This window comes from Pangasianodon hypophthalmus, chromosome 1 (assembly GCF_027358585.1).
Source record: "Pangasianodon hypophthalmus isolate fPanHyp1 chromosome 1, fPanHyp1.pri, whole genome shotgun sequence".
Classification (NCBI taxonomy): Eukaryota; Metazoa; Chordata; class Actinopteri; order Siluriformes; family Pangasiidae; genus Pangasianodon; species Pangasianodon hypophthalmus.
Genome location: NC_069710.1, coordinates 13,886,956 through 13,914,803, shown reverse-complemented (window position 1 = coordinate 13,914,803; position 27,848 = coordinate 13,886,956). Strand labels below are relative to the sequence as shown.

The following is a 27,848-nucleotide window of genomic DNA, read 5'->3' as shown; positions in this document are numbered from 1 at the left end:
ACATCATAAACCACAAGTACAGCAGAGTGCTAAATGGATAACAACCAAAATAATCCAAGCTTATTGTGTGATATTGTGCTACAGGGTTAAAAACATCTGGGGTGTGTTAATTTCCTGGCAAATTTAAGAAGTTTTGGTCAGTTTCATTACTAGGAGTGGAACGATATATTGCTAATGTCACTTTTCCAAGTGTGTTGCAGGATTGGACGCAAGTGACGTTTTAAATAAAGTACTGCAGATGACAGTTTTTTGTTTTTTTTTTGATTATATAAGTAGATAATTGGTGGAACAATATAATCAACAACTGGGTCTTAAGTTACATTCATAATTTTGAAAAATGCAAAACATCTGAAATAAACCAGGAAATGTTCACTCCATAGTAACCCTCTTTTGCTGTATCCTAAAAAGTCTACTAAAACATTCATATACAAATAAATATGTGCATTCTAGTTCACTTTACAAGCCGAAAAGGATAAAAATGGAGATCAGTGTAGTATGAATTCAGTATTTATGATTATATTTCTTTTGGGGACCTTTCATATTCTCTGTACCTTTGTGTTCAGGCCTAATGCTGGGGCAGCCTGGGAAAACCCGACAGTATCTGAATACAAACTGAACTGAACGGACTTGTGTCCATTTCACTATGGCACCTAGCTATACAACAACTTGACATTGTTGTGTATATACATCATGACGTTCACTGTGTCAGGAAACATCTTTAGACAGACCTGGCTAGGTTTTTACAATGGCTTATTACCAAAAAAAAATAAATAAATCCACATAATTTTGATAAAACATAGTTATGTTATGGACAGAAAAACTTAGTTTTGACCAAAATCTGATTATTTGTCAGAATTAATCCACAGAGGTATCTGATGGGTTTTCCCAAACTGCCACACACACACACACACACACACACATAGACACACACAGTTACCATTCCACAAAATTCACCTTATAAATGTTATAAAGTCTGTTACTCTAAACAACTCATCAGCCTCCAGAGCACCACTGAGCAGATGTTATCTCAGTCACAGTACAGTAGTCACACTGACATGGCCATGTGTGTGTGTGTGTGTGTGTGTGTGTGTGTGTGTGTGTGTGTGTGTGTGTGTGTGTGTGTGTGTGATGGTACAAGTGTATCAGGTGCAGCAGTGTTGGTGTTTTCAACACTAAGTACTTACTGGCTGTTATATTAAACCCACTGGACTGTTTCTCAACACTGCTTCGTCTGATACACTCCGTATCATGTCCCTGTAACCTGTGCATGGTAATGGAGGCCTATACCCAGATTATATACAGATCATTTCCTTGACTGGGTGGGGAAAAAAAACAAACAAAACAACAACAAAAAATGTAGCCTTATAAATAGGAACAAAACAATTAAGTACGTGAAACTGGAACTTATTGTTCTGTAAAATTTAACCCAGTCACATGAAATGTGTACGCAGACTTACAGCTACATTCTCTAAATGAGAAAGGAGTTCTTACACAGAGGTGCCAACATGGCTAACAAGAAAATTCTAGCAGCCAGAGAGAGTGAAAAAACAAAACACAACACAAATACCATTAGCCATTGTTTTGCCAGATATGCCCCAAGCAACAGTAAGAAAACTGAGGAAAGAAAAAATGTGATGCTACTTAATTTTTTTTTTTTTTACCGATTTTATTTATGTATTTTTTTTACTCCGCCTGTTTGCTAGCTAACAAAGCCAAGCTTTTCAGATTCACAGGTCAAAGTTCACCTATCTAAAGTGCACGTCCTTCACGTCCTTCACATCCCATGGACTTTCCCCTTCAGTGAATTTGCTTTTGCGGCAGGTGAATTTCATTCTTAAAAAAAGCATAGTTTCAAAAACCATAACTGCTACAACTAAATAGCAGCTGTTGGCACCTCTGCAGTTGTGCAACAGCGAGGAAACTATTACAAAAATAATGATGATGTGAACGGTAGATTAAAACAAACATGTAAAACTGACTCTGTAGATCCAAAGTTCCTTCAAATACAGTCGGTAGAACTTAAAAGCTACTAAACACTGAGCAGGATCAAATAACACTCTCCACACCCTTACTGTCTGTTTAGTAAGTGCAAATAAGAATTAAATAGTAATAATAATAATAACCGTTTAATAGGCGTCAAATTTACTTGGCTCAACTGAGCTTTACAAAATAGATTGCTGCCATAAGGTCTGTAGCCATGATCAGCGGAGTGGAATTTACACGGCTGCATGATTGGTACTGTCATGTCTAAACGAGAAATGTCAGGGGGACGGGGGTGACATGGGAAAATTTTGATGGGGTGTGTGAGGTACGACCATGTTGGTCCATTTTGAGAAATGAGGCCCAACAGATATGGCCACTAGGGTGGACAGAAATCGGCGAAGTACGGGTGTTGTAGTGCTTCCTCAGCCGATATCCGCTGCATTGGATTGCATTTCAGAAGGTTCTGTAAAGAAAGGCAGATTCATTAAAGGAATGCACTTAGGGGGACAATCAACAGAATCATCAACACAATTTTTGCTCTCATGAAGAAAACGAGATTCTATAATTACTATAGTATAATCATGACATATTTGCATACTGGGACACGATAGGCTGTTATATTTTATGATACAATAACATGTGACTTTGACATTACGATAAAATGAAATTCCCCTAAAAGTAAGCACGCGTTTTATTCCTCTCTAATCACCTACCTGTAGTAAATCCCGTCCCGTGCTACTGAGTTTAGGGACGACGTTCACGAGCGACGTAGTTGCAGGATACATCGGATATGGCTGGAAATGTGAGAGGGGGGAAAATAGAGGCAAATATTCAATGAAACAGAGTCACAAATTCATAGCACAAAGCAGTGTGAGATGTTAGGAATAAATGTAGTGAGTCCTAGATTACATATTACCTTATAATCAGGGAGTTTGGTCATGGTCTGCCACTGTTCCTCTGTTGGTGTGCCCAATAACGTGATAAAGTGTTAAAGAAAGTATAAAACAACTGAAGACCCATTACCACCACCACCACCACTACTGAAAAAAATAATAATCATGTTAAACCCACGCATGTCAATCTCAACAATCACAAAGAGGCAAGAGAATTTAATTGTTTAAGCGTTAAAAATAAATGTTAACGTTTATGATTAATTTGTATTTATTTACTCACAGTAACGTTTTTGTTACCGAAATTTAGCAAAATCTCACACTAGAATAAGGCTGAATCCCAAATAACTTCCTATTCACTATACATCCTTACTACATAGAGTGTAACATAATGGTAGTGTTTGTTAGAAATATGACCAACGTAACACCATTTTGAGATTACTACTATTGAGATTGCTACAAAACACTACTATTTTAACATACTAGTAATACGACTATACACTTCCTTACCTCATACAAACACATTTGCTAATGTAACTATATACACACCACAGTTTTAATGTAAACTGAAACACAATTTCAGGATATCTAAAGATCCGTTTCAGCTGGTCGTCTACGTCGTTTCCGGGGAACAGCGGTCGGCCGGCATTGGCCAGTTCTAAATGCAAATACAATAAAAATGTCACATTCTAAAGTTATTTTTTTGTACAAGGTAAATGATCTATGATGACTGTTGAGATTTATTTCCTACCTGCAAATATGCATCCAGCTGACCACATGTCGATGGAGGTGGAGTACAGCTTGGCACCAAACAGCACGTCTGGTGGCCTGTACCACAACGTCACCACCTGAAACACGTCAACGTGGATTTTACGCTTTTAAATCCAACGTAAAACCTCACTAGTGCAGAAACATAGCCGCAGAAGTACCATACTAACACGCTAGCATACTGCAATCATATTACGTACCTTATTCATTTCATACCACAGCAATTTACTGTTACATTTACAATTTTTATTTATGAAAAAAAAAAAAAAAAACGCTATACTTTTTATCCATTTATAGTTGCATTTTGTTCCAAAGTATTTTTATTGAATATTTTGTCAAACATGAGACATATAATATTTAAAAAAATGAAAAAGATGTCTAACTATAACATCCCTACCCACAACAATTTCCCCTGTTGCACAGTTATACATTTAAGCTTTCTAATATGAAGAAAAGAAAAAAAAATTTCTACTCCTCTGAGTTAACTGAGGGGTCCATCTTCTTTATCTGATCTAAAACAGGTTGCCAAGTAATATAAAACATGTTGGTACAGCCTCTTATAGTGTGCCGTATTTTTTCTGAGGCAATGTAATGTAGTAAGTCCCTAAGCCATTGCCTGAAGGTTGGAGGGAATTTTTCTTTCCATTCGAGCAGTATTAACCTCTGGGCTAAAAGCATAGATAGATAGATAGACAGATAGCATTTATTGTCATTGTATTTCTACAATGAGATGAATGGAATGACGGGTCACATCTTCCCCCTATAAGGAGAGAAGAGGTCCTTAAAGCAGCCATGCAAGGCGCTAACGTCCTCTCTCATCCGCGATAGAAGAACATTACCAGAAGAGTCAAAGCAATAAACAAAGTCATAGTAAAAGCTATCAGATTTTTCTTACTTTGATTAAAAATTATTTAAATTTAATTTAAATACCAACTGCCAGAAATCTTTTAATTTTTGGACAAAGCCAAAACATGTGAGATAGCGTAGCTGGCTCAATTTCACACCTATCACAGATAGGGTCTAAATTTGGTTTGAGTTTGGCTAACTTCACTTTGGACCAATGCAGTCTGTGAACAATTTTAAATTGGATTACTCTATGTTTTAGACAAATTGAAGATGAATAAATATTATTTCAGACAGACTGCCACATGTCTTCTGAGAGTTCTATATCTAATTCCACCTCCCATTTTCTTTTTAATTGAGCTAGGGGTTCCAGGTTATGAGAATTGATTACAGAATAAATTTTACCAATGGCTCCTTTGGAATATGGACTCGGGTCCATAATAGACTCAAGAAGGGAACAGGGAGACAACGAAGGACAGTGGCTCAATGAGGAAGACACAAAGCTACGAAGCTGAAGATATCTAAAAAAGTGGGATTCAGGAATTTGGAACTTCATTTTCACTTGACTGAATGATGCAAAGTGTCCGTCAATAAACATATCTTTTAGTGTCCTAAGACCTTTCACAGATTAAAGGTTTCATCCATAATAGAAGGGGTAAACATGTAATTTCTTGCTATGGGAGCAGAGACTGAAGCAAAACTTCTTCTAAATTGTGCCCATATTTTGAATGAGTGTTTAACCACTGGATTTGAAGAAAATTTAAATATTGGTTCCGGTGGCGGGAGTTCTAAGCAGAGCAGGGCTAAAATACTTTTGCGGATGCGCACATTTTTCCTGTTCCATATGAATGATGATATTAATTTGTCTAATAGTGAGAAAAAAGATTTTGTCAAAAATATAGGTTTGCATTGGAAAAGATATAGGAATCTGGATAGAATATTCATTTTTATAGTATTTATTCTGCCTCCTAATGATAACGGTAATGGGCTCCAAGGTTCAAAGTCTTTTTTAATGGAATCCATCAGTGGGGGGAAATTTGCTTTGTACAAATATTTGTACTTATTAGTGATCCATATACCTAGGCATTTAAATTTATCTTTAGTTAAATTAAATGGTAAAGAGCTAAAGAATCTGTTTAACAGCAGAGTTGATAGGCATAATCTCACTTTTCTGCATATTTGTTTTGTAGCCTGATATTTTCCTGAAAGCATCCAGTAAAGTCAATATTTGTGGCAGACTCTTTAATGGTTCAAATATATACAGAAGGGTGTCGTCCGCATAAAGAGAAACTTTATGTTCAGAATTTTCCCTCCGTATACCCTTAATATTAACATCATTCTGTATTGCAATGGCTAGGGGCTCAATTACCAATGCAAATAACAAGGGGGATAAGGGACAGCCCTGTCTGGTCCCACTTTCTAGTGAAAAGAAGGGTGAGAGATTATTATTTGTGCGAATTGCTGCTACAAGTGAAGAGTATAAAATTCAGATCCAGGATATAAACTTTGTCCCGAATCCAAATTTTCATTTATAGTTGCATTTTAATGTGAGTTTCTGTTCTCACTTTTCTGCAGTAGCTATAAACAGCAAGTCCCTGTGAATAAGCTGTTGGACCAAAAAAAATCATATGTTTTAATGATCTTACCTCAGCAGAGTAACATCGTACAGGAATCCCAAATGCTCGGGCCAAACCAAAGTCGGCCAACTTCAGTTCGCCGTTCTGGGGAGAAAAAAAATAAAATAAAAACGTAACACAAAAAAATTAATAAATAATGACCAGCGTTATCCCCCCGTCATCTGTCTTTTTTTCCCCTCTCTTCATCCTGCCCAAAATTGATATGGTACTGTTCAGTATATGAACTTTCATGTCTAAACTGGAATGAAGTTTCTTTCTTTCTTTCTTTTTTTTTTTTTTTTTTTAAAACAAGAAGTACAGCAGTAACTTGGTCATGACCCAGTTCAGCAGTTTAACCAATGTGAGAAAATCATCTACCCTGTTGATGAGCAGATTTTGTGGCTTGAGGTCTCGGTGAAGAACGTTGCGGCTGTGGCAGAAGGCGAGTCCTTTCAGCAGCTGGTACATGAATGACTGCAGCACAACAAACGACTCAGTAACACAATCCATATACACGTGTAGTGACACGCAGCACACCGCTGTTGTTTGCCTAGAATTTGTTTTCCAAATTCTAGACTTCAAAATTGAGTATGATATTAGAGAGCTCGAACCTTGACAATCTCGGGATCCAGGTCGCCATTGCAGCTGTCAAAATATTTCTTTAGATCCTGTAGGATGGAGAAAAACACGTCACTGTGACACAGAAAGGGTCTGCTGAGTTCTGGATTCTGATTGGTCAGAAGCTCTGACAGTAGGGTGGTATATTAATGCGTTGGTACTAATACATTAATACATTATCGTTTCTACCACATACACAAAAACGGATATGTTTATTTTAACATTTCTGGAATGGGGGTCTCCAATGCCAGCATCTTCAAAACAATGACTGTAACTATAAACAGATTAAAAAGTATGATGTCATTTTTTTAATTATTAAAAATATGCAAGTTGTTGGCAAGTTGCTGTGGTGTAAGAGGAACAAAACACTGCTACATCACACCACCATTATTTTCCTATAACAGCACGTCCCCAAATGCCAACAGTGTGCTATTAATAATCAGAAAGCTCGGAGAATCTTACCTGGTCGCAATATTCAAACACTAACGTCAGCTTCTTATCGCTGTGTAGCACGTCGTGTAACCTAAAAATCAAATAATGATAAATAAACAAACAAGTCATGGCAGATGTAGCAACTTAAACAACCCACACACACGGCAGCTGGGGTTTTTCTTTATTTCCGCATTAATTTGGCTGAAGGACCTGATTTGAGGAAATAAAACGTGAACATAAATGTAAATGTGAGTGCCGATAAACAGGCGTCACGGCGTCCCCTGGCTGAAACCTACCTCACGATGTTTTTATGCTTCAGCTCTTTCAGGAGGCAGATTTCTCTCAAAGCTGAGCTGGGAACGCCCTAAACGAGGAGTACACAAACACAAAAAGAAACCCAGATGTGTTAAAGCATCACTTCCAAGTACGCCAGAGACGCGTTCTCATTCCTTACCTCGTCATCATCATCCAGTCTGACCCGCTTCAGAGCCACGATCTCGTGAGTCTCTCTGTTTTTAGCCTTAAACACTGTGCCATATGTACCTGTAGGTGAGGCAATTACAATATTAACTCTCACATCTCGCATTATAGACAATTCCCCATTATGATTAGGTCAGAACTGAGGTGGTGAATAATTCGACGAAATTGAACACTGCATTTGTAACTATAAACGGATTTAAAAAAAAACACTTCAGAACGTGGTGTTACAGTAACCAATACAGTACAATAATCAACTTTCAGGTTTTAACAGTAACACTGGTTCATCACACCACTCGTTGATTACTTTGATTACTTTCCTGTATCAGCATGTCACAGTGATTTATTTCCTACATAACATCCGTACAACGAGCATCATATATAAAGTATAGATGTTTAGAAAATAGAGACGTTTTTTCCCACAGGTGCCAATTTAATTCATGTACTTTGATGTTTGCAGAGAACAGTGTGCCATTTTACACCGATCAGCCCTAACGTTATGACCACTGACAGGTGAAGTGAATAATATTGATTATCTCATTACAATAGCACCTGTCAAGGGTTGAGATATATTAGGCAGCAAGTGACCAGTCGGTTCTCGAGGTTAATGTGTTGGAAGCAGGAAAAATGGGCAAGCGTAAGGATTAGAGAGACTTTGACAATGGCCAAATTGTGATGGCTGGATGACTGGGTCAGAGCATCTTTAAAATGGCGGGCCTTGTGGGGTGTTCCTAGTATGCAGTGGTTAGTACCTACCAAAAGTGGTCCAAGGAAGGACAACCGGTGAACTAGTGACAGGGTCACGGGCGCCCAAGGCTCACTGATGCGCGTGGGGAGTGAAGGCTAGTCCGTCTGGTCTGATCCCACAGAAGAGCTACTGTAGCACAAATTGCTGAAAAGTTAAAGCTGGCTATGATAGAAAGGTGTCAGTACACACAGTGCATCGCAGCTTGCTGTGTATGGGGCTGTGTAGCCACAGACCTGTCAGAGTGCCCATGCTGATCTCTGTCCACTGCAAAAAGTGCCTACAATGGGCAGGTGAGCATCAGAACTGGACCACGGAGCAATGGAAGAAGGTGGCCTGGTCCGATAAATCACATTTTCTTTTACATCATGTGGAAGGCCGAGTGCGTGTGCATCGTTTACCTGGGGAAGAGATGGCACCAGCATGCACTATGGGAAGAACGCAAGCTGGTGGAGGCAGTGTGATGCTCTGGGCAATGTTCTGCTGGGAAACTTTGGGTCCTGGCATTCATGTGGATGCTATTTTGACACATACCACTTACCTTAACATTGTTGCAGACCAGGTACACCCCTTCATGGCAACACTATTCCCTAATGGAAGTGACCTCTTTCAGCAGGATAATGTGCTCTGCCACACTGTAAAAATTGTTCAGGAATGGTTCAAGGAACATGGCAAAGAGTTCAAGGTGTTGACTTGGCCTCCAAATTCCCCAGATCTCAATCCAATCAAACATCTGTGGGATGTGCTGGCCATCAAATCCGATCCATGGAGGCCCCACCTCACAACTTACAGGACTTAAAGGATCTGCTGTTAACGTCTTTGTGCCAGATACCACAGCACACCTTCAGCCTCGGCGGGTCAGGACTGTTTTGGCAGCAAAAGGGGGACCAACACAATATTAGGCAGGTGGTCATAATGTTATGGCTGATCGGTATATACATGTTAAACAAGTACACGGTATTGAAAAGAGTCGAAAACACACCATGACATGTTGCATTTGAACTCCGCATTAATCGCTTAATAAACACAGTTAAGCAATCCTTTAATTTATAACAATATTTCTTTTATAGTTTATAACGCATTACAGCTACCTGTATAGCTGTAAATACATTACTTTCTATAACAGTACGTGTCTAAGATATATCTTAACCAGTAAAGCTAATTTGCTCTGTTAGCCTAATTTACGCTAACTGTTAGCTAGCAACGGCGCGAGCGTCTCTCCCAACCGGCGCACAGGAAGCCTGACGTTTCTCACTCACCCTCTCCGATCTTCTCTAATTTTTCATACTTCTGCATGTTTTTAGCCAGCTGCAAACTAGCTACGAATAGCTAACCGCTTAGCCGATTTTGTTTTTATATTTAAATATCCCACAATATCGCTTGTTCAGCGGCCAACGTTAATTTGTTCGCGCGGCTCCCAGTTGATGCCGTCAACAAGAAAAGGGGCGTATGAAGAAGACAGCTGCTCCAAGATGGCGGCGGTGAGAACATTTTTTTTTTGTCAAAATAAAAGTCTCTCTTCACGATAAGTAACGAATAAAACACACCGAGGTTAATGTTGTGATTAAACAGTGTTACAACAGATCCAAATATTAAATCCTAAACAGGTCTTAGACTATCAAATTTATAGATTAGATAGATAGATTATAAAGCCGTATATGTTTAATTTTCAGCTGTGTTTTGTGGAATTTTTTATGGCTGTTAAAGTCTGTCTAGAATAAAGCCTCTGTTAAGGCTACTGTTATTTTGACACGCGTAGCTGTAACTGTTGAGATTTTACTTCCGCGTTTTCCTCATGGACCAATCCCAAATGTCACCTTGCTCCCTATTTACATGAACAGAGTATGATAGCTCTTAGATACCCTACCTAGTGCACTATCTTTGTAACAGGCTGTTATTTGGTATACATAAGCATGTGTGTTACTCGTGGATTACAAATAACGTGCTTTTTACACTTTTTGCCTTATTTACAGGTGTTTCACTGGTAAAGTGTTACAGAAATCTCACCTTTAGTGCTTTTTAAGGTAAGAAAATTAAAATATTATGAGTGAAAGTGAAGATAATTGTGATGAGCGTGCTGTTTTGTTTGTAGTTTCATGACTATATATTTCTTAAATTAAGCCCAAAGCAGTAATGTTACTTTATTGAGCTTCATTTATCAGTTTTTTTTTCTTGCCAAAACCAACACGCTTTCTTTTCCATTAAAATCTGTTTAAAAAGCACCCACGACACACGAGGGTCTTAAATTTATAATGGAGAAAATGGGGTTCTGTCCTAATCCCCAAGCCATGCACAGCAAGCCTGCACTCCGCACTTGTTAAGTGTACTTCTTCAGAAATCTGAAAGGATTGGATTTTTATTCATTCATTCATTCATTCATCTTCAGGAAGTGTTTTATCCTAGTCAGGACCGCAGTGAACCCGGAGCCTATTCCAGGAATACTGGGAGCGAGGTGGGAATACACCCTGAATGTGATGCAAGTCCATCACAGGGCTCCATGCACACACACACACACACACACACACACAAACACAAGGTGTTCCGCAGGGCTCAGTTCTTGGTTCGTTACCCTTTTTCATCTATATACAGCCACTTGGTGATATAACCAAGTGATATAGTAGTTTGGACTACTGCAGTGCCTTGTTAATTGGCTTACCAAAGAAATATCTCAAAAGATTACAGTATGTAGAAAATGCAGCTGCCAGGGTGCTAACCTCAACCAGACGTATTGCCGACATAACCCCCATTCTGCACGATCTTCACTGGTTACCTGTTGAATCACGCATTCAGTTTAAGATGCTTTTACTAACATTTAAGGCTCTAAATGGTCTTGCACCACTGTATCTCTCAGACCTACTTCACCCATACTTGCCCACTCGGTCTCCTAGATCATCTGAACTTGGCTTATTGTCAGTTCCTAGATTCCGAATGTCTACTATTGGTGGCCGATCTTTTTGTGTTGTCTCTCCCAAGCTCTGGAATTCACTACCCCTCTCACGTCGTAATATTTCCTCTCTACCTGCTTTCAAATCTCACCTTAAAACATATTTATTTGAAATGTATTTTCAGTGAATCGTATGTTTAATTGTTCTGTGCTGATGTATTGTATTTTATTAATTGTATTGTATTGATGTAAATCTGTTAAGCGTCCTTGAGCTTGTGGAAAGGCGCTATACAAATAAAACAACTTCTTCTTCTTCACGCACACATACATTCATCCACACCTAGAGGCAAATTAGCATAGGTAATGCACCTGTCGGCATGTTTTTGTGAGGTGGGAAGAAACCAGGAGAAGCTGGAAGAAACCCATGCATGGACATCATGTGAAACTCCACACAGACAGTAACCCGAGCTCGGGATCAAACCAGGAACCCTGAAGCTGTGAAGACGCAATGTGTTTTTGTGTGCGTGCTCTCATTGTGCGCACTACCTATGGTCACTCAAAGCACCTCTCCATCCTTGAGACCCCAGAAATAGGAAGAATTTCTTGCCTGCATTGCCTGCTCCATCCTTTTCTTATTGATTAGTTGAAATATTCTTAGCTGTTTTTCTTGACAGACAGTGTCAGCCCCATGAGCGCATCGGAGGAAGCCTTGCAGGCCCGTGTGAAGGCGTTGGAGGAGGAAGTGGAGCGACTGAAGGCCCAGCTGAGGGAAAAGAGTGATGGAGCACAGAGCGGCAAGGGGACGACGCCAGCCTCGAAGGCCCAGGAGAACGGAGGGAACAGTAAGAAAGGGAAAAGGGCGTTCGACTTTGCCGCACACCCACGGCGCCACGTGGCGCTGCGCCTAGCGTACCTGGGCTGGCAGTACCAGGGATTTGCTGTGCAGGAGAACACGGACAACACAGTGGAGGCGAGACTGTTTGAGGCTCTGCTGAAAACAAAGCTGATCCAGGACAGGCAGAGCTCCAATTACCACCGCTGCGGCCGCACAGATAAAGGAGTCAGCGCTTTCTCACAGGTACGACAATGTGTGCAAGATTTCAGTCCAAGGGAGTGTGTGAGTTAGGGTAGATCATGAAGCATATGCGATTAACAAATTGGGTCCAACTCAGACGCTTGATTATGGGTTAGTGCATGTTCATGCATTGATGTAATTATGACCCGAGTGTGTAGTAATATACTTGCTTACTCGAGTTGGAGTATACCCTCATGAGTCACTCGTACCTTGAGTTCTGTGAGCTGACGTTTGCTCTTATTCTTGTCTGCTTGAGTTGGTGTGTAATTGAGTTGGCGTATATGTGTGTTCGTCGGTTATTCGAGTTGATATGTGCTTGTGTTCTCAGTTATTTGAGTTGGTGCGTATTTATGCCCTTCGTTATTCGAGTTGGTGTATACCTATGTACTTGGTCAGATTCTGGACAGTGAGTTAGTGCACAATTATATATTTAATGCTGTTGTCATATACTGCTGCACGTGAGTTAGGCTAGTGTGTAGTCATGCCCTCGGTTATTCAGTTTGGTGTACGTTTGTGCCCTCGGTTATTTGAGTTGGTGTATGTTTGTGCCCTCGGTTATTTGAGTTGGTGTATGTTTGTGCCCTCGGTTATTTGAGTTGGTGTATGTTTGTGCCCTCGGTTATTTGAGTTGGTGTATGTTTGTCACACTTAGTTATGTGACTTACTGCCTGCTGGTTAGTGTGAGTTTTTTATGCTTTTGATTACGCGAGTTGCCATATTTGGCCTATATTAGACTATAATTGCAAACAGCATTTTACCGACTTGGCATACGCATTGGTGTTTCCAAATGATCGCCCAAACACTTGTTCTCAGAGCCACTCTTAAACCAATAATATGTACAGTCTTTACTGCGGTTCAAAATATCCAGCAGAGGGCAATAATATATCAATAGTAAATACATTTGCTTGAGTAAATTAACTGAAATCAACCATGCATATAAATTATGATCAGCAGTTATTTTTCAACTAATTTTTTTATCAGACAAACAGAAAGTCAACAACATATGGGTTTAACAAATAATAAACTGAGGTAATATGTCTGACAGTGCAGTATATAAGCTGTGGTTAAAATAATAACATATGTATCAGCCATAATGTGTTTACTTTTGTAGCTGTGCAACAATGGCTGCAGGAAAATAAGGGATGAATGAAGATTAAGGGCTGTAGGTGCTCGCTCTGTGTGTCCAGCTTCAGTCCTCAAAAAAATCTGTCTTTATTGTAACACATTTATTGTATTAGTTTGACTGTGATTCACCGATATATAGGTTTTTAATGAATATTTGATTTCAGTCACATGACAGTCTTCCAGAAGTTGAAGGAATCCCAAATGCCTCACATACCAATATTTCACTTTTTAAAATAATAATGCTGACACTGATGAAGGCCTTTATGTATTCTAGGTCATATCCATTGACCTGCGCTCGAGTCAGTTCAGTGGTTTGGGTGTGACCGTTCCTGCTGGTGTTGAACCTAAAGCTGGCAGTGGAGCTGCGACAGCCGAACTGCCTTACGTGAAGATGCTGAACAGAGTCCTTCCTCCAGACATCCGGGCTCTCAGCTGGTCTCCGGTGCCCAGCGGCTTCAGCGCCCGCTTCGACTGCCAGTCCCGAACGTACCGGTACTACTTTCCCCGTGGGAACCTGGACGTAGAGCTCATGGCTGAAGCAGCCAAACGGTACATAAGGAAATGATGAGATCTTGCCTGTGTTTGTGTTGTGTGTTTTCTAATGCAGTTATCTGTGCAGATATGAAGGCACTCATGACTTCAGGAACTTGTGTAAGATGGACGTGGGTAATGGAGTTCTGCAGTTCCAGAGGACTATCACGTCCGCTAACGTTCAGCCTTGTGAACCCTGTCACCCCTCACCCTCCGACCCTCAGCGCCTTTATGTGTTCGAGGTCAAAGGTCTCGCCTTCCTGTACCACCAGGTCAGCACATGCTTTATTCAAGTCCAAGCAACTTCAGCATTTTTAGTCTTTCTCTTCCAGCTCCCTGATTGGATCAGTTGTTCAGTCACATATCATACTATATATATATATATATATACTTTTTTTAAATCAGGTTCGTTGCATGATGGCTGTGCTGCTTCTGATTGGCCAGAAGCTGGAAGCGCCAGAGATCATCAGTCAGCTATTGGATGTTGAGAACAATCCCAGGAAGCCTCAGTACAGGTAACACAATTAACAGGTGACACAAAATTTTTTTTTATTTTTTATTTTTTTATTTTTTTATTTATTTATTTTTTTTTAAGTATTGGTGCTGTCACACTGTCACTTGATTTATTGTCTTTAGATAATAGTCCATTTTTTTGGGTACATGTAATTGTGGCTTGTTTTGTATTCGTTAATAAGATGGAATACAAACTTGGAATAATGGCTTTTACTTTTAATAATAATAAAAATAGTACATTTTATTAAGGTGTGTTACAAAAAATGTATCAGTTATAGTGGAATAGAAGAAAAATGACCAAGAAACTACAAATTACTAGCAATAGAAGCTTATTTTATGCTACTAGATTGGACAGAGAATTTCTCTTGGCTTTTGTCAAGCAATGTAATGGCAAGTTCAACCTGGTTATTCTTGTATCACAGGAATATGCCCATGGTTAACATTTCTCATTAAAAAAAAAAAGACATTGTACTTTTTATCTGTTTATAATTACAGTTAATGTTAAAAGTTAAGAAGATGAAAAAAACTGCTTGTCACGGTACTGAAACACGGCAAAACGTAAGCTTCCCTGTTATGTTGATTATCTATCATAATTATTAGACTGTTGTGGATTTTTATTCCCAGTATGGCAGTGGATTACCCACTGGTGTTGTACGAGTGCCATTTCGATGGCCTGAGTTGGATTAGTGAACGTGAAGAGGAGAGCCACGTGCTCAGCTCTCTTCTCCAACACTGGACTCAGACTGCAGTCAAAGCTCAGGTGCTGCACGGCATGATCCACGGCCTGCAGAGCACAGACACGGGTATGTGTGTGTATGTGTGTGTGTGTGTGATCAGCCACTGTGTGTAACGAATAAAACATGTTAATTATTTTCCATTTACAATCAACACCTTCTGACCAATCAGATTTGAGAATTTAACAGTGTATAAAGGTATATATGATGTGAGCTAGTGAGCAGAACTAAATAAAAGTTTCATATTTGATCCACAGATAAAGCACAGATTATGCAGTGCTGCCTCATGGAAGGATCCAGACAGCGCAACTATCGCCCCCTGCTGGAGCGGCCACGCTGCGAGAGTCTGGAATCGCGGATCCAGCACTTTGTGAAGAGAGGACGACTTGAGCGGGAGGAAGGAGAGAGCGGGGAGGAGGGCAGCACCGTCTTCAGGGGCAAGAGGTCAAAACATTCACATCAAGTGAGCTCTACAAATCAAGAAGAAGAAGAAGAGAACCTCCTGAGCCGAAAGGACATTCCGTTACATCCCTCATAATAATCATTTATCAGTTTCTGTTTTTAAGATGCACACCTGATGAAAAACAAGATGAACGATCTCTTGTGTTCGTCGACCACTTCATTCAAAGGCTTCAGAATGCAGAAGTCGATGGGGCGGAGCTTAAGTTCAATCCAATCAGCCAATCACACACTTGATTGTATCACTACTAGTGGGTTTTTTCCACTTCATCAACCTTCTGTACTGCCTAACATGAAACCATTTACTACCTTATTTCAGTGACATTAAAACATTCATGCATTAATTAGCTAATGTTAGACAGGTGCACTGGAGGATCAGGACGTGTGTGATTTTGACATATTACTTATTTTGATGCCAATTTTTGAAAAAAGAATTTTTTTTAATTGTATTTTACTTTAAAGTTTTTATTTGTAAATTGCTTCATAACATCATTTTCAGCTGTGCATATTTTCAGTTGGATTAAAAAGTCATGAACTGAACACTTTATTCATAAAGTCAAAAAAGAGTCATTTTTAATCACTTGGCATTTTTAAAGCTTTGCTTAACTTAAAGGAGTGATATGTGCTTTTTAGAGGCCTCTGTTACCTGCAAGGAAAATTGTGTTCTGCAATGAAAAAATGGACAAGCCTTGAAAACATGGCTTTCTTTCTCCATGGTTTACCCCTTAAACTTTTAGTGAAAAGGCAAAAGGGGGCAGAGCTGAGCAACTGTGTTCGGGTTGGAGGCGAAGCACTTTTCTGGACTGGAAAAAAATATATATAAAAAATAACAGAGGCAAGAAAATAAGAAACTGCAGATCCATTGTATGGCAGTGTTTCCTCCTCCATTTTTTCCCCCTTCAATTTTCTTCTAAGTTTAGTCATTGCAAAGTCACACAATTCTAATGTAATTTTCAAATTATATTATGACAGGTTTGGAAATGCTGCTAGAAAAATAAAATTACAAATAGCAAATATTATATACAAATATACAAATACAAATATTTTTGAGTCGTAAACACATTCACACACAAGATAGTTCATGTATTCCTTTAAGACAAGTAACTGATTGCGACACATTTAGTGCTGTTTATGGGTTTATGAGTCTCCAGTGTCAGCACTTTGTAACAGTCACAGGTAAAGCTGTAACTTTCAGTTTTCCAGAATGGGAAAGTCTTTAGGTTAGATGAGTTTACGTGTTCCAGGTTTTGTTTTGTTTTTTTCAATTAAAGTGAGGGAATGACTGCAGCTGCTATAGCAAAAGTGATAACAAGAACTAACCTGTTTCACGGATGTTCCACAAAATTACATGTAACTATAAACGGATAAAAAAACGACATGCTCTTTAATAAATAATTGCAATCCTTGGCAAATTGCTGTGATATAAGATAAATAAAACATGTTTGGACATGCTGATGTAGGAAAATAATCGACTTCGGGGTGATAACAGCAACTTTGCTTCATTGCACCACACTGACACTGATTTAATTATTTTCCTATAACAGCACAACAGTGATTTATTCCTTACATACACAACATTACTGAACGTTATATTTGCAACACTACAGATTGTAGAACTTGACCATTTATCCTTAGTGGGACATTTAAGAACAAGAAGAGACTTGTCGTGTTATTTTATGAAACGATTTAATGTAAAGTCAACATCATTAAAGCCAGACGAGGTTTGAGGCGACTGTGACACTCCTCACATCTTTCCTCACGTATTAGCAGCGTTAGCATGTGGAGTAAACACGTCTTAGCTGAGTGATTACACCGGGTTACAAGGAACACTGTGGACATTTCATTTGTGCATAATAAGTGTCTTTTATTTAAACTCGAGTGTTTTTTTGCCTAAATATTGGGCAATTCATTTACTCTGAAAATGATTTGGTGTTAACATTAACAAAAAAAATCTCTGATTCATCAGACTTCGCTGGTGAAAAAAACAATACAAACATTAGAATTTGTAATGGTTTTAATGGATATAATGGGAATTGTACTGGTTTTAATGGAAGCTGTAATGGTCCCTGTCAGTCTTTACTGGTAATTTGTTGCGTTCTGTTGGTGGCATGTTATGTCTGGTGGATACCATTAAGGCCCGGTAATGGTTTAAATGGTTAGCTGATGGTTTGTAATGGTATTTGTAGTGGAAACCATTACAATTTCTGTGATGGTTTCTATTGTTTTGTTTTGTTTTTTCAGGAGGGATGTGGGCTCCATCTCAGCAGTGAGAGCTACCCTCCATTCTTTTATACCCTGTGTAGTTAGCTTTTCTTATTATAACACGTCTTATGCTGTTTCTGTCTTTTTAAACTATAACAAAAGCCGTGTTTGTTCTCCACACAGGGAGGCGCGAGCCGTTCGGAATTCGTCCATGGATGTTTCCGGTAAAGTCACATGACAAGAGTTTATATATCACGTGAGCTCTTAAGCTTATTTGTTAGTTATTTGTTTACCACCACAGCGCTTTTCAGGCTCTAAAACAGTTTGTGATACACGGCTCGTTCAGGTAAGCTCTTCTTATACGCCATTTTATACACAGAAGTGCTTGAGCGACCTTTGTTTTTGTAAACGAACGAGTTTAGCTAGCTTATTGAGTTAACAATATTTATGCGGAAGCACTGCGTGTATCCCAAATGGTTCTTTCACCCCTATTTAGGACCACTAAGTAGTGTAAGAAGTCACGCTTTATTGAAACTACTTAGTCCACTAAATGTTTTTGTACGAAGACATTTGGTATCGAGCCGCTGACTAGCGAGTAACTTGAATTCAGCGTCTTTGAGCGGTTGTTAACACAACATTAATATTAATTTACTCACTATTAAAAGTTTTGTCAATATTATTAATATTATCCAGTGCATTAAATGAATAAAACACCTATGTTAGACTCATATTGAGACTTAAAAAGACTGGATATGGATATGACTGCACTGTCACAATAGAAATCCTCACAGAATTTGTAATGGTTATAATGGATTTAATGGAAGCTGTAATGGTCCCTGTCGGTCTTTACTGATAATTTGTTGCGTTCTATTGGTGGCATGTTATGTTTAGTGGATACCATTAAGGACCTACGTCCATAATATATTCTACTATGTAGTGGAAACCATTCTGTAATGGTTTTAATGGTTAATTTTTAATTGTAATTGTAGCAGAGACCATTAGAATTTCTGTGATGGCTTACGTTTTCTTTTTTTTTTTTTCTGCAGGGATATCAAACCCACCTAACCATTAGAGACATAATCTTAGGGGGAAGAAAAGAATAATTTTACCTAATTTAATTTATAAATGTGTGTATATGTGGTTTAAGTGTGTGTGTGTGTGTGTGTGTGTGTGTGGTTTTAGGTTGAAGTTGAAGGACTTCATGTGAACATCTTAAGTTTGCAGGGAAATTCAAGTCAACCGACACCAAAGGTGAGTGGATACATCATAAATACACTTCTAATCCATTCTGCAGAGCAAATGGAGACCACATCCTAATATGGTATTGTTTCTATAGCAACAGCAACTCAGTGGATGATTATTTTCCTGGAACAGCATGTACTGAAGTCTTTTATTTCAGCTTATACCACAGCATGTTGTAACTTTTTAGTGATCACTGTGAATTTACTTGTTTCGTGGAACTGTAAGTATGTATATACTGTACTAGTAAAACTTAATAAGCATAAATTTGTAATTATTAATAATTATTGAAATACATGCATGAGCCTCTGTAAAAGTGGTTTAAAAAAGAAAGTGATGTCTTGAGTGTCGAAGTGAATATTTATTTATTTTTTTGCAGAGCACACAGCGTTTGTCTAATCAGCACTGGTAGTTGCATTATCTACTGACAATCATACACTGTCTATTAAGCTTATAAAGTGTCTTCTGGAAAGACCAACATGGGTGTGAGCGTCATCATCCCTTAGAAACACACACAAACACACACACATTTGTGTCCTGTTCTGATAAAGCACTGCACTGTGTCCTCTTGTTTATGAGCTCTTATTGAAATCCTTTAGCCAGGGTTCAAAGGCTTTTTTTTTTTTTTTTTCTTATCTGTGTCAAGCTTCCTTCCTTCATATTTTTCTACATTGCTATCGAGAAGTAAGATGGTAGGTAACATTAGTGTTTAATGCCTCAAAACAGTATGTGTTTTTATATATATATATATATATATATATATATAAATAAAATGTATGTATATAATATACTTGGTGTCTGTTAAGACCGGGCTTCTGTCTCTCTCACAGATGCGGGCAAGTGTGTGTATGTTGGTGTGTGTGCTGAGTGTGTGCAGCGCTCTCATCTGCCCTGATGGAGGAATGTGTGACGATGGAAACACCTGCTGCCAGACGTCGGGCGGCGGATACGGATGCTGCCCGCTGCCTAACGTAAGTGTGTGTATGCCAAAAAGAAACGCACACACAAGTATAACTCATGCATTCATTAATAAAAATAATAATAATAATAATAAGAAGAAGAAAATGTATATCTGCTAAGTGTGTGTGTGTGTGTGTGTGTGTGTGTGTGTGTGTGTGTGTGGGTGGGTGGGTGGGTGGGTGTTCTTGCAGGCCGAGTGCTGCTCAGATCACCTGCACTGCTGTCATGAGGGAACGCTGTGTGACATGGAGCACGGCACGTGTGTGAACAAGACACACACTCTGGAGTGGGTGAGAAGAGTCGTCGCCAAGCAGACCACCCTACCTCAGGTAACACACACACACACACACACACACACACACACACACACACACACACACACGCTAATGACATTATTATTTGCACTGTGCTACATTATTATTTGCATTGCCCTGGCTTGGTGTGAATGACACGCCATACTTATGATCCATCTTAACCTGTTACATAGTTTCATGTACATCTTTTTTAAGTTAATAAGAACAATATTGCAGACTTGCAGGTTTAATAAACACATTTGGCTACTGTTTTAGGAACACTTGATCGTAATGATTATTGAACAGAGTCAGTAATCCCCCTTTTGTCACTCACAGGCAGTGGTGTGTCCTGACCAGGAGTCTGAATGTCCTGATGACACGACCTGCTGCCAGATGCCTGATGGGACTTGGGGCTGCTGTCCAATGCCCAATGTACGTGTGTCTTTCTGTCTGTCTCTGTGCATTGTGGCTCTCTGTCTGTTTGTGACTGTCTGTCTGTGTGCAGTGTGTGTCTGTCTGTCTGTCTGTCTATCTGTCTATCTGTGTGTATGTCTCAGTGCATCATATCTGTCTGACTGTGCACATCTAGGGCGTCTGTTGACATGCATTTAGCTGGCTGTCTGTTTGTCTTTGTGCATCTTGTTTGTCTGTGTGCATTGTGGCTGACTGACTGACTGTCTGTCTGTGTGTATATGGTGTGTGTGTCTGTGTGTGTATGTATGTATGTATGGAGTTGATTAAAGCTGATTGAATTTTTCTAACTTGTGTGTGTAGGCTGTGTGTTGTGAAGATAAAAGACACTGCTGTCCTGCGGGCACGACCTGTGACCTCCCTCACTCGAGGTGTGTATCATCCACGCTGGGCTCCACCCCTCTACTGAGAAAATTCCCCGCCATCCACGTAGGAGGAAAAAGAGGTTTGACATCACTTCCTGTCCCTCATCTCTAACAACACTCACTGATGAATATAATGAGCACGTGTATTTACATTCACCTTTCAGATGCAGTGGTGAAGGAGATATCTGTGAAGTTTCCAGACAGTAATGATGGTAAGACATCAAGCTTTTTCACAGACTCATCACAGTGAATCGAGTCATTTGAGTCAGTTCAGTTGAATAATTTGTTTCGATTCATTCACTAATTGATTCATGTGCACAGTTTGCCCAGATGTGCAGCTGATTCTGTAGCAGTTTGTTCTAAATATCATAATTATTAAGAATAATTGTTGCTGGTTTGCATTATTTTCTAATATTCTTGAACTCACTGGCTCAAAAGGATTCACTGAATCTCAGGGAGCAGATCAGATTTGGCATAATCTCAACTGCAGATACGTTTTGCACCAATCAAAGATGTGGGAAAAAAAGAATAAATCTGTAAAGTTAACCTACATGACATCTGTTTCATAATCATGAAGTCAGTTTGATATATTTCTGGGAACATATTGCTTTGCTTTGCAATTTTCATTTATTTATTTATTTTTACAAAGAGTCTGCTCCTTTTATAAATAAATGCAGTCCCATGAGGCTGTTTGATGCTGGAGTCAGCATCAGAAGCAACTGAACAAAAGAAATGACTCTGTGATTCACCTTGGTGACTCAAACAGACTGAATCGTTTGCAAACGAATCATATCTAGCAGTGATGATAACATATGACACATTAGGTACATTTCCATCACACTATCAAGACATTCTTCCTTTCTGGATCACTTCTGTTAATTTATGCAATGATCACAGTTCCTGCAGTGGAAATGCATACAAGGAACCATTTCAGGAACTGTGTAGCTGTCATTCAGGTTTTCTCCAAAGTTCCTGGAACTGTAGTGTAAACACACTTATTAAAAGCCTAAAAGATGTAAATGTGTTTCTTCTGAGGTTCCCCAACATCCATTTTTAGGGAACTAAAAAGATACAGTAGAAGAACCACAGTTCCTGGAAGAGTTCCTCTTCAGCATTCCCACCACATTTCAGGAACTTTTTGATGCACTGCTGTGTTTGTGTGCTTGCTGATCTTTCATTTGACCAAGTGTGTGTGTGTGTGTGTGTGTGTGTGTGTGTGTGTGCACGCGCGTGCGTGCGTGCACGCAGTGGTTTGTCCAGATAAAGTGTCCACATGCCCAGATGACACAACCTGCTGCATACTAGCAAACGGGAGCTACGGCTGCTGCCCGCTGCCAAATGTGTGTATTTTTGTGTGTTTGTATGCTAATTTTTTTAAATTAATTAATTAATTTTTTTAATGGCTGCATAATTCTGTGATCTTTTGTCCTTAGGCTGTGTGTTGTGATGATTACGTGCACTGCTGTCCTGAGGGCACAACCTGTGACCTTGAACATAGCACCTGCGTCTTGGCCAATGAGCTCACCACGATGACTGCTGAGGCCCCGCCCATTCTGCTCTTAAAGCCGACAGGTAAATGTGTAACTCTAAAACAAGGTCAAATAAACATTAAAAAAAAATTGTGCTTACAGAAGCCGGAACTGTCTGCTCAAGGAAGTAATCGTGTGTGTTTGTGAGTGCAGTGGACTCAGTGCCCTGTAACGACACGGTAGCGTGTGCAACTGGCTTTACCTGCTGTAAGAAACAGGACAGTGAATGGGGTTGCTGTCCACTGCCTGAGGTATCAAAAATCCAAGTTTTATTTTCTTTTTTTCTTTTTCAAAAGCAAAAAGTAAAATTGTGAATTTTTTTTTTTGTCCAGGCGGTGTGTTGTGAGGACCACATCCACTGCTGCCCTCATGGCACTGTGTGTGACCTATCCGAGGGCACATGTAATGACCCCACTGACCTTTCACACACCGTTCCCTTGGTGAAGAAAGTTCCCGCCTTCCCACGTCCTTCACAACCTGCCAATCAAAAATGTGACGAGTCATTTTCATGCCCACAAGATGCTACCTGCTGCAAGTTGGCTTCCGGGGCGTGGGGATGCTGTCCTCTACCACAAGTGCGTGCACACTTATACATAAACACACAATTTTTACAGGCCAATTTTCACCCATTTTTGTCATTACCAATTGTCATCCATAGCTGAAAATTAGGGGAAAAAGTATAAAAAGTGCAGATTTTTATTTATTTTTCTCCCCTCGGTGTTGTAAAAAAATGCAACGTGATAGTTGGCTTTTCAGTCGTGAATAAAACACTCTGTGCCAGGAACATATAGGAACTTAATCAACAACAGGGTGGTGTGATCAAGTGGCGTTACTGTTACTACACGCACATCCCAAAGTCTTTTATTCCTCTTAAACCCCAGCAGTTTTTATTTATTAAAAAATGAAATGTACTTTTTATCCATTTATTGTTCCATTTACATCCACAAAAATAAGCTATTTCCTGTTATCCCTTGCATTATAGCAGCTATGAACTGACACTGGAGACTCTTTCCATAAATGTTAAATAAACATCTTCTCAATTCACCATATCAGCAATTACCCTTTCTTTTAATTTATTTAAAAAAAACTCATTTACCTGAAGTACCTTTGAAAGAGCTGTTACTATAGAAACGATATAGATACAACAGAGCTGTGGTGTAATGGAGTTTAAACCATGAATGTGATTTATTTCTTCTCTCTCTAGGCTGTGTGTTGTGAGGATCATCTGCACTGCTGCCCCCATGACACGGTGTGTAACGTGGCGGCGGGGACGTGTGACAGTGTCCCCGATGCGGGTGTCCGCTTGACCGTGCCCTGGGTGAGCAAGACGCCCGCTGTGGCCTTGATGTCTGAGAGCGAGCGCTGTGATGAGACCTCAGCCTGTCCGACGGGTACAACCTGCTGTAAAGAGAAATCGGGAACCTGGGCCTGCTGCCAGCTGCCGCGGGTACACACACACACACACACACACACACACACTGTCTACTGTATATAAGTATGCATGAACTACTCTCTCACACACACACACACACATACACTTACGTGTCTGTCTCCTTCCAGGCCGTTTGCTGTGAAGATCACGAGCACTGCTGTCCTCAGGGCTACAAGTGTGACGTCGCTCACAAGTCCTGTGAACACCCTTCCCTACCCAGCATGCCGTGGGTCAGAAAGCAGCCAGCACTGAGTGTGACGCACAGCTCCTACGCTGACCCCAGCGCTAACATGGAGTCGCAGCACGGGCACAAGTGTGATGCACAGACCACCTGCCCCAGAGGCAACACCTGCTGCTATATGGCAAAACTCAGCAAGTGGGGCTGCTGCCCTCTGCCACAGGTCACACACACACACACACACGCACATACACATGCACACACACGCACATACACGCTATATCATTTCCACGATACTCATTATTCTCATTCTATTATATTCTATATATTCTTCTTCATTTTCTTCTCATTCTTTGATTTTCTTCTTCATAGTCTTCTAATTGTTCTTCTAATATTCTAATTCGTTTTCTTTCTATTTCTGCTTCTTCTTCATTCCCTTTTTCTTTCCCTCATTATTCATCTCCTTTTTCTTCTCCTTTTTTCCCTTCTTTTTCTCTTTCTCCTGCTTCTTCTTTTCCTCTCTTTTTCCTTCTTTGGCTTTGTCTTGTTCTAGTTCCTTATTTTTTTTCTTCCCTTTTTGTTCATCTTCTTGTCCTTCTTCTTCTTCTTCTTCTTCTTCTTCTACACATTCTTATTTTCCATCACTTCTCATTCATCGTCTCCTCATTCTTTGACCTCATCTTGTTCTTCTAATTTTCTAATTCTTCTAATTCTTCTTTTCTGCTTTGATCATTCTTTGATTTCTTGTTCTTCTGTTGCTTCTTCTAATTTTCTATCTTCATTTTTCTTTCTCTTTGTTCTCCTTCTTCTTCTAATTCATACTGTAATCCGTTGAACATACGCTACTGGGACACAAGCCAGAGCCTGGGCGAGGGTGTCTGACCCGAAACACCCAGTGGCCCCAGGTTACATCACCGATCATGTGTCCAAATGCATCACAAGATGTATTCTAAATCCTTTTTCTCATTCTTCTTCTTCTTCTTATTATTATTATTACTACTACATAGTAATTATCATGAGTTTAGCTTTCAGTGCCACACAATTCAAGATCATTCATTTGAACTAGGCCAATTTACACCCAAAGCTTTTTTTTTTTTTTTTCTAAATGCGCAACGACAGTTATCTGTCCAAACTATATAGTATCTGTGTTTCCGTTAACCTTTTCGGCATCTTCACTGTATTAATACAACATTCCCAGCTCAGCATTTCCAGGCATGAAGTCTTTTTAAGCATTTTCTTGTATGAATCAGAATGTGATTAAACACGAGTGTAAGGTAAACCCCTCGTCTGTCTGCAGGCTGTGTGTTGCGGGGACGGAGATCACTGTTGTCCCAGCGGCTACACCTGCGATAAGGAGAAACCCGTCTGCACGAAGGGAAACCTGCAGATCGCGTGGTTCGAGAAGCAGCCGGCCATGATCGCTCAGGGGTCAGAGGTCACGCGCGGCCTTGGGGACGTGAAGTGTGACAACACCACCAGCTGTGCGGCGGGCACCACGTGCTGCAGATTACGCACAGGGAAGTGGGGCTGCTGTCCACTGGTCAAGGTGTGTGTGGGTCAGGTTTCGAGTAACCGCTTACTCACTGGGACGTGTATGGTGGACAGTTGAGCCTAATAATGTGCAATTTTTCATTAATTTTTTTCTATTTTGTAGGCGGTGTGTTGTGAAGATCACGAGCACTGCTGCCCTCAAGGCTACACGTGCGACCTGCAGAGCGGAACCTGCATTAAACCTTCCACCACACACACCCTTGCACTCACACTCGTACACACACTCTCTGAGCAAGATGAAGATGAGGTGATGTGTGACGCGACAAGACGTTGCCCTAAGAGTCAGACCTGCTGTAGAATACCAGACAATGAGTGGGCCTGCTGTCCATTTGAGCAGGTAACAATTTTCCCTTTCTGCGTTCTTGAATTCTCTAATCTGATTGGTCAGAATTTTTGATGGCAGGTTATCGTTTTTATAGTAACAGCTCATTCACAGGAATGCTCCACATAAGCTGATTACATATGTAATTGTTGATGTGGTGAAGTTTTTCATAAGGAGACATTTATTTAACATTTTGTGGAAGGAGTCTCCAGTGTCAGCACTTGTAACAATCAGAGGTTTTCTGCCAATTTAATTTGATGTGATTTTTTTTTTCTTTCTATCCCTCTCTTTCCTTCTCTAGGCGGTGTGTTGTAAGGACATGAAGCACTGTTGCCCTAAGGGATACACCTGTGACCCTGAAAAACGTTGCACTAAAGCGTCTCCGTTCACGTGGTGGGACAATTTGCTGTAGAGAAACATCCCGATGCCCCGATTTAGCTTATAATGCTGCCCAAATCGGGATGAGGGACAATACAGCACAGTTGTGTTTAGATTTTTTTTTTTTTTGGTGTTCTACAAACTAGGAATGCTGAGCGATCATTTTGTTGTTTATAAAAGACACTTACACTGAAACAATGACACTGACACGTTTCCAGTTTTCTTGAATCCGAATCACTCCAAGCTATGACATCCTTCAAGAAGGTTTTATTTCATTTATTCATATGCAGATTGTGCCGTCTAGTTTCCGCATGTAGCACCCGATTAAAACTTTGCACCCTTTTTAGGACTTTTTAAGAAAAATTTGGGGTTTCTCTTTTTACTTTGTAAATTTCTCTTCAGGTTTGAAACAGATAGAAAGACCGTACTTGCTGTTTTTAATGAAAACATTCTTAAGCATTGTGTCACCGAGACAGAACTGAATGTATGGCGTATCGAAACACTGCACAATCTGACAAATCGTAACAGCTTTCAATTCCCCAAGCGCAAGCTGCGAGTAAGGTATAAGTCGGCGTAAAAAAAAAAACGTTGCAAATTGGTTAGGAAAATTAGCAAGGCTGTGTTAGCATTTAAGCGTGACCTTCCTTCACCTTTAATAGTTGGTAATAACCCAGACCCAAGGATTGAAAGCACACCAGGCGATGTACTTTCATGCTTGGACCCCTAGATTCATTCGGTGTTATTTTTAGTAGCCTGTTTTATTAGTACGAGTCTTCCAATGTTGCCTTGGGAGCTGTATTAATGAAAGCAAATGTATATTAATTTAGTAACCACTTAAAATTTGGACTATTTGTTCATCTTTTTCTGTATATTTTTTTAAACCTGGGCCTCAGAATTAACTTGGAAGGTTTAAATTTTTGGTCATTTGATTAGTTTATTAGATAGCTTGACTGCCTCTGATCGCATGATGGAAAGTTTGCTGCATGTTAAGATTTTGAAGGGCAATAGCACAACTCAAACATGCTTAGTTTTTAGAAACTACATTAAAAATTATTGAAATAAGACTTGAAATATATTTTAACTAGCTTTTAGTTGTGAGGATGTTTAAAATCAAGATTTTGTTTTTCTTTCTTTTATATTTTGATTGTTCTTTGTTTCTGATGAGACTTGTGAAAATTGTGGAAATAAACAGTTTGAAATGGATTTTTCTTCACGACTGTTTTGATAAACAGAAA

General features: G+C 39.7%; 3 protein-coding genes across 11 annotated transcripts; 2 read left to right on the top strand and 1 right to left on the bottom strand.

Annotated features, from left to right (window-relative positions):
• Positions 1 to 202: 202 nt before the first annotated feature.
• On the bottom strand, positions 203 to 9,800 carry cdk5 (cyclin-dependent kinase 5). Its single transcript, XM_026926183.3, has 12 exons — positions 9,632 to 9,800; positions 7,605 to 7,693; positions 7,447 to 7,514; positions 7,181 to 7,241; positions 6,712 to 6,768; positions 6,479 to 6,574; positions 6,131 to 6,205; positions 3,625 to 3,721; positions 3,462 to 3,531; positions 2,900 to 2,960; positions 2,697 to 2,777; positions 203 to 2,446 (listed from the first exon to the last, which is right to left on the bottom strand). The coding sequence occupies exons 1-12, from the start codon at positions 9,666 to 9,668 to the stop codon at positions 2,360 to 2,362; spliced, it is 879 nt and encodes a 292-aa protein (XP_026781984.1). The 5' UTR covers positions 9,669 to 9,800; the 3' UTR covers positions 203 to 2,359.
• On the top strand, positions 9,741 to 16,240 carry pus3 (pseudouridylate synthase 3). Of its 6 annotated transcripts, none has more exons than XM_053239021.1 (8): positions 9,741 to 9,853; positions 10,346 to 10,396; positions 11,931 to 12,334; positions 13,731 to 14,005; positions 14,076 to 14,259; positions 14,393 to 14,502; positions 15,125 to 15,303; positions 15,492 to 16,240. In XM_053239021.1, the coding sequence occupies exons 3-8, from the start codon at positions 11,945 to 11,947 to the stop codon at positions 15,770 to 15,772; spliced, it is 1,419 nt and encodes a 472-aa protein (XP_053094996.1). In that variant the 5' UTR covers positions 9,741 to 9,853; positions 10,346 to 10,396; positions 11,931 to 11,944; the 3' UTR covers positions 15,773 to 16,240. The 6 variants fall into 6 exon arrangements, with proteins under 6 accessions (XP_053094996.1, XP_026781976.3, XP_026781977.3 ...); XM_026926175.3 differs by lacking the exon at positions 9,741 to 9,853 and adding an exon at positions 10,759 to 10,824 and having other exon boundaries at positions 10,233 to 10,396; positions 11,935 to 12,334; XM_026926174.3 differs by lacking the exon at positions 9,741 to 9,853 and adding an exon at positions 10,759 to 10,824 and having other exon boundaries at positions 10,234 to 10,396.
• A 1,601-nt stretch (positions 16,241 to 17,841) lies between these two features.
• Positions 17,842 to 27,816, top strand: grnb (granulin b). Of its 4 annotated transcripts, XM_053238898.1 has the most exons (17): positions 17,842 to 17,959; positions 18,079 to 18,119; positions 19,078 to 19,146; positions 19,965 to 20,105; positions 20,286 to 20,423; positions 20,724 to 20,819; positions 21,162 to 21,303; positions 21,388 to 21,435; positions 22,472 to 22,563; positions 22,657 to 22,795; positions 22,906 to 23,003; positions 23,085 to 23,327; positions 23,957 to 24,199; positions 24,313 to 24,585; positions 25,660 to 25,908; positions 26,017 to 26,250; positions 26,537 to 27,816. In XM_053238898.1, the coding sequence occupies exons 1-17, from the start codon at positions 17,857 to 17,859 to the stop codon at positions 26,645 to 26,647; spliced, it is 2,460 nt and encodes an 819-aa protein (XP_053094873.1). In that variant the 5' UTR covers positions 17,842 to 17,856; the 3' UTR covers positions 26,648 to 27,816. The 4 variants fall into 4 exon arrangements, with proteins under 4 accessions (XP_053094873.1, XP_053094943.1, XP_053094964.1 ...); XM_053238968.1 differs by lacking the exon at positions 17,842 to 17,959 and having other exon boundaries at positions 18,117 to 18,241; XM_053238989.1 differs by lacking the exons at positions 17,842 to 17,959; positions 18,079 to 18,119 and adding an exon at positions 18,131 to 18,151.
• The last annotated feature ends 32 nt before the right edge of the window (positions 27,817 to 27,848 follow it).

Coding starts and splice junctions, on each gene's coding strand:
- grnb (XM_053238898.1), top strand. CDS start 17,857: ATGGTTTGTAATGGTATTTGTAGTGGAAACCATTACAATTTCTGTGAT. Junction 23,004..23,084: donor GTTGCTGTCCACTGCCTGAG/GTATCAAAAATC, acceptor TTTTTTGTCCAG/GCGGTGTGTTGTGAGGACCA. Junction 24,200..24,312: donor CCTGCTGCCAGCTGCCGCGG/GTACACACACAC, acceptor GTCTCCTTCCAG/GCCGTTTGCTGTGAAGATCA.
- pus3 (XM_053239021.1), top strand. CDS start 11,945: ATGAGCGCATCGGAGGAAGCCTTGCAGGCCCGTGTGAAGGCGTTGGAG. Junction 14,503..15,124: donor CCCAGGAAGCCTCAGTACAG/GTAACACAATTA, acceptor TTTTATTCCCAG/TATGGCAGTGGATTACCCAC. Junction 15,304..15,491: donor CCTGCAGAGCACAGACACGG/GTATGTGTGTGT, acceptor TTTGATCCACAG/ATAAAGCACAGATTATGCAG.
- cdk5 (XM_026926183.3), bottom strand. CDS start 9,668: ATGCAGAAGTATGAAAAATTAGAGAAGATCGGAGAGG. Junction 6,206..6,478: donor AAAATCTGCTCATCAACAGG/GTAGATGATTTT, acceptor TTTTCTCCCCAG/AACGGCGAACTGAAGTTGGC. Junction 2,961..3,461: donor CAGCTGAAACGGATCTTTAG/ATATCCTGAAAT, acceptor ACACTTTATCAC/GTTATTGGGCACACCAACAG.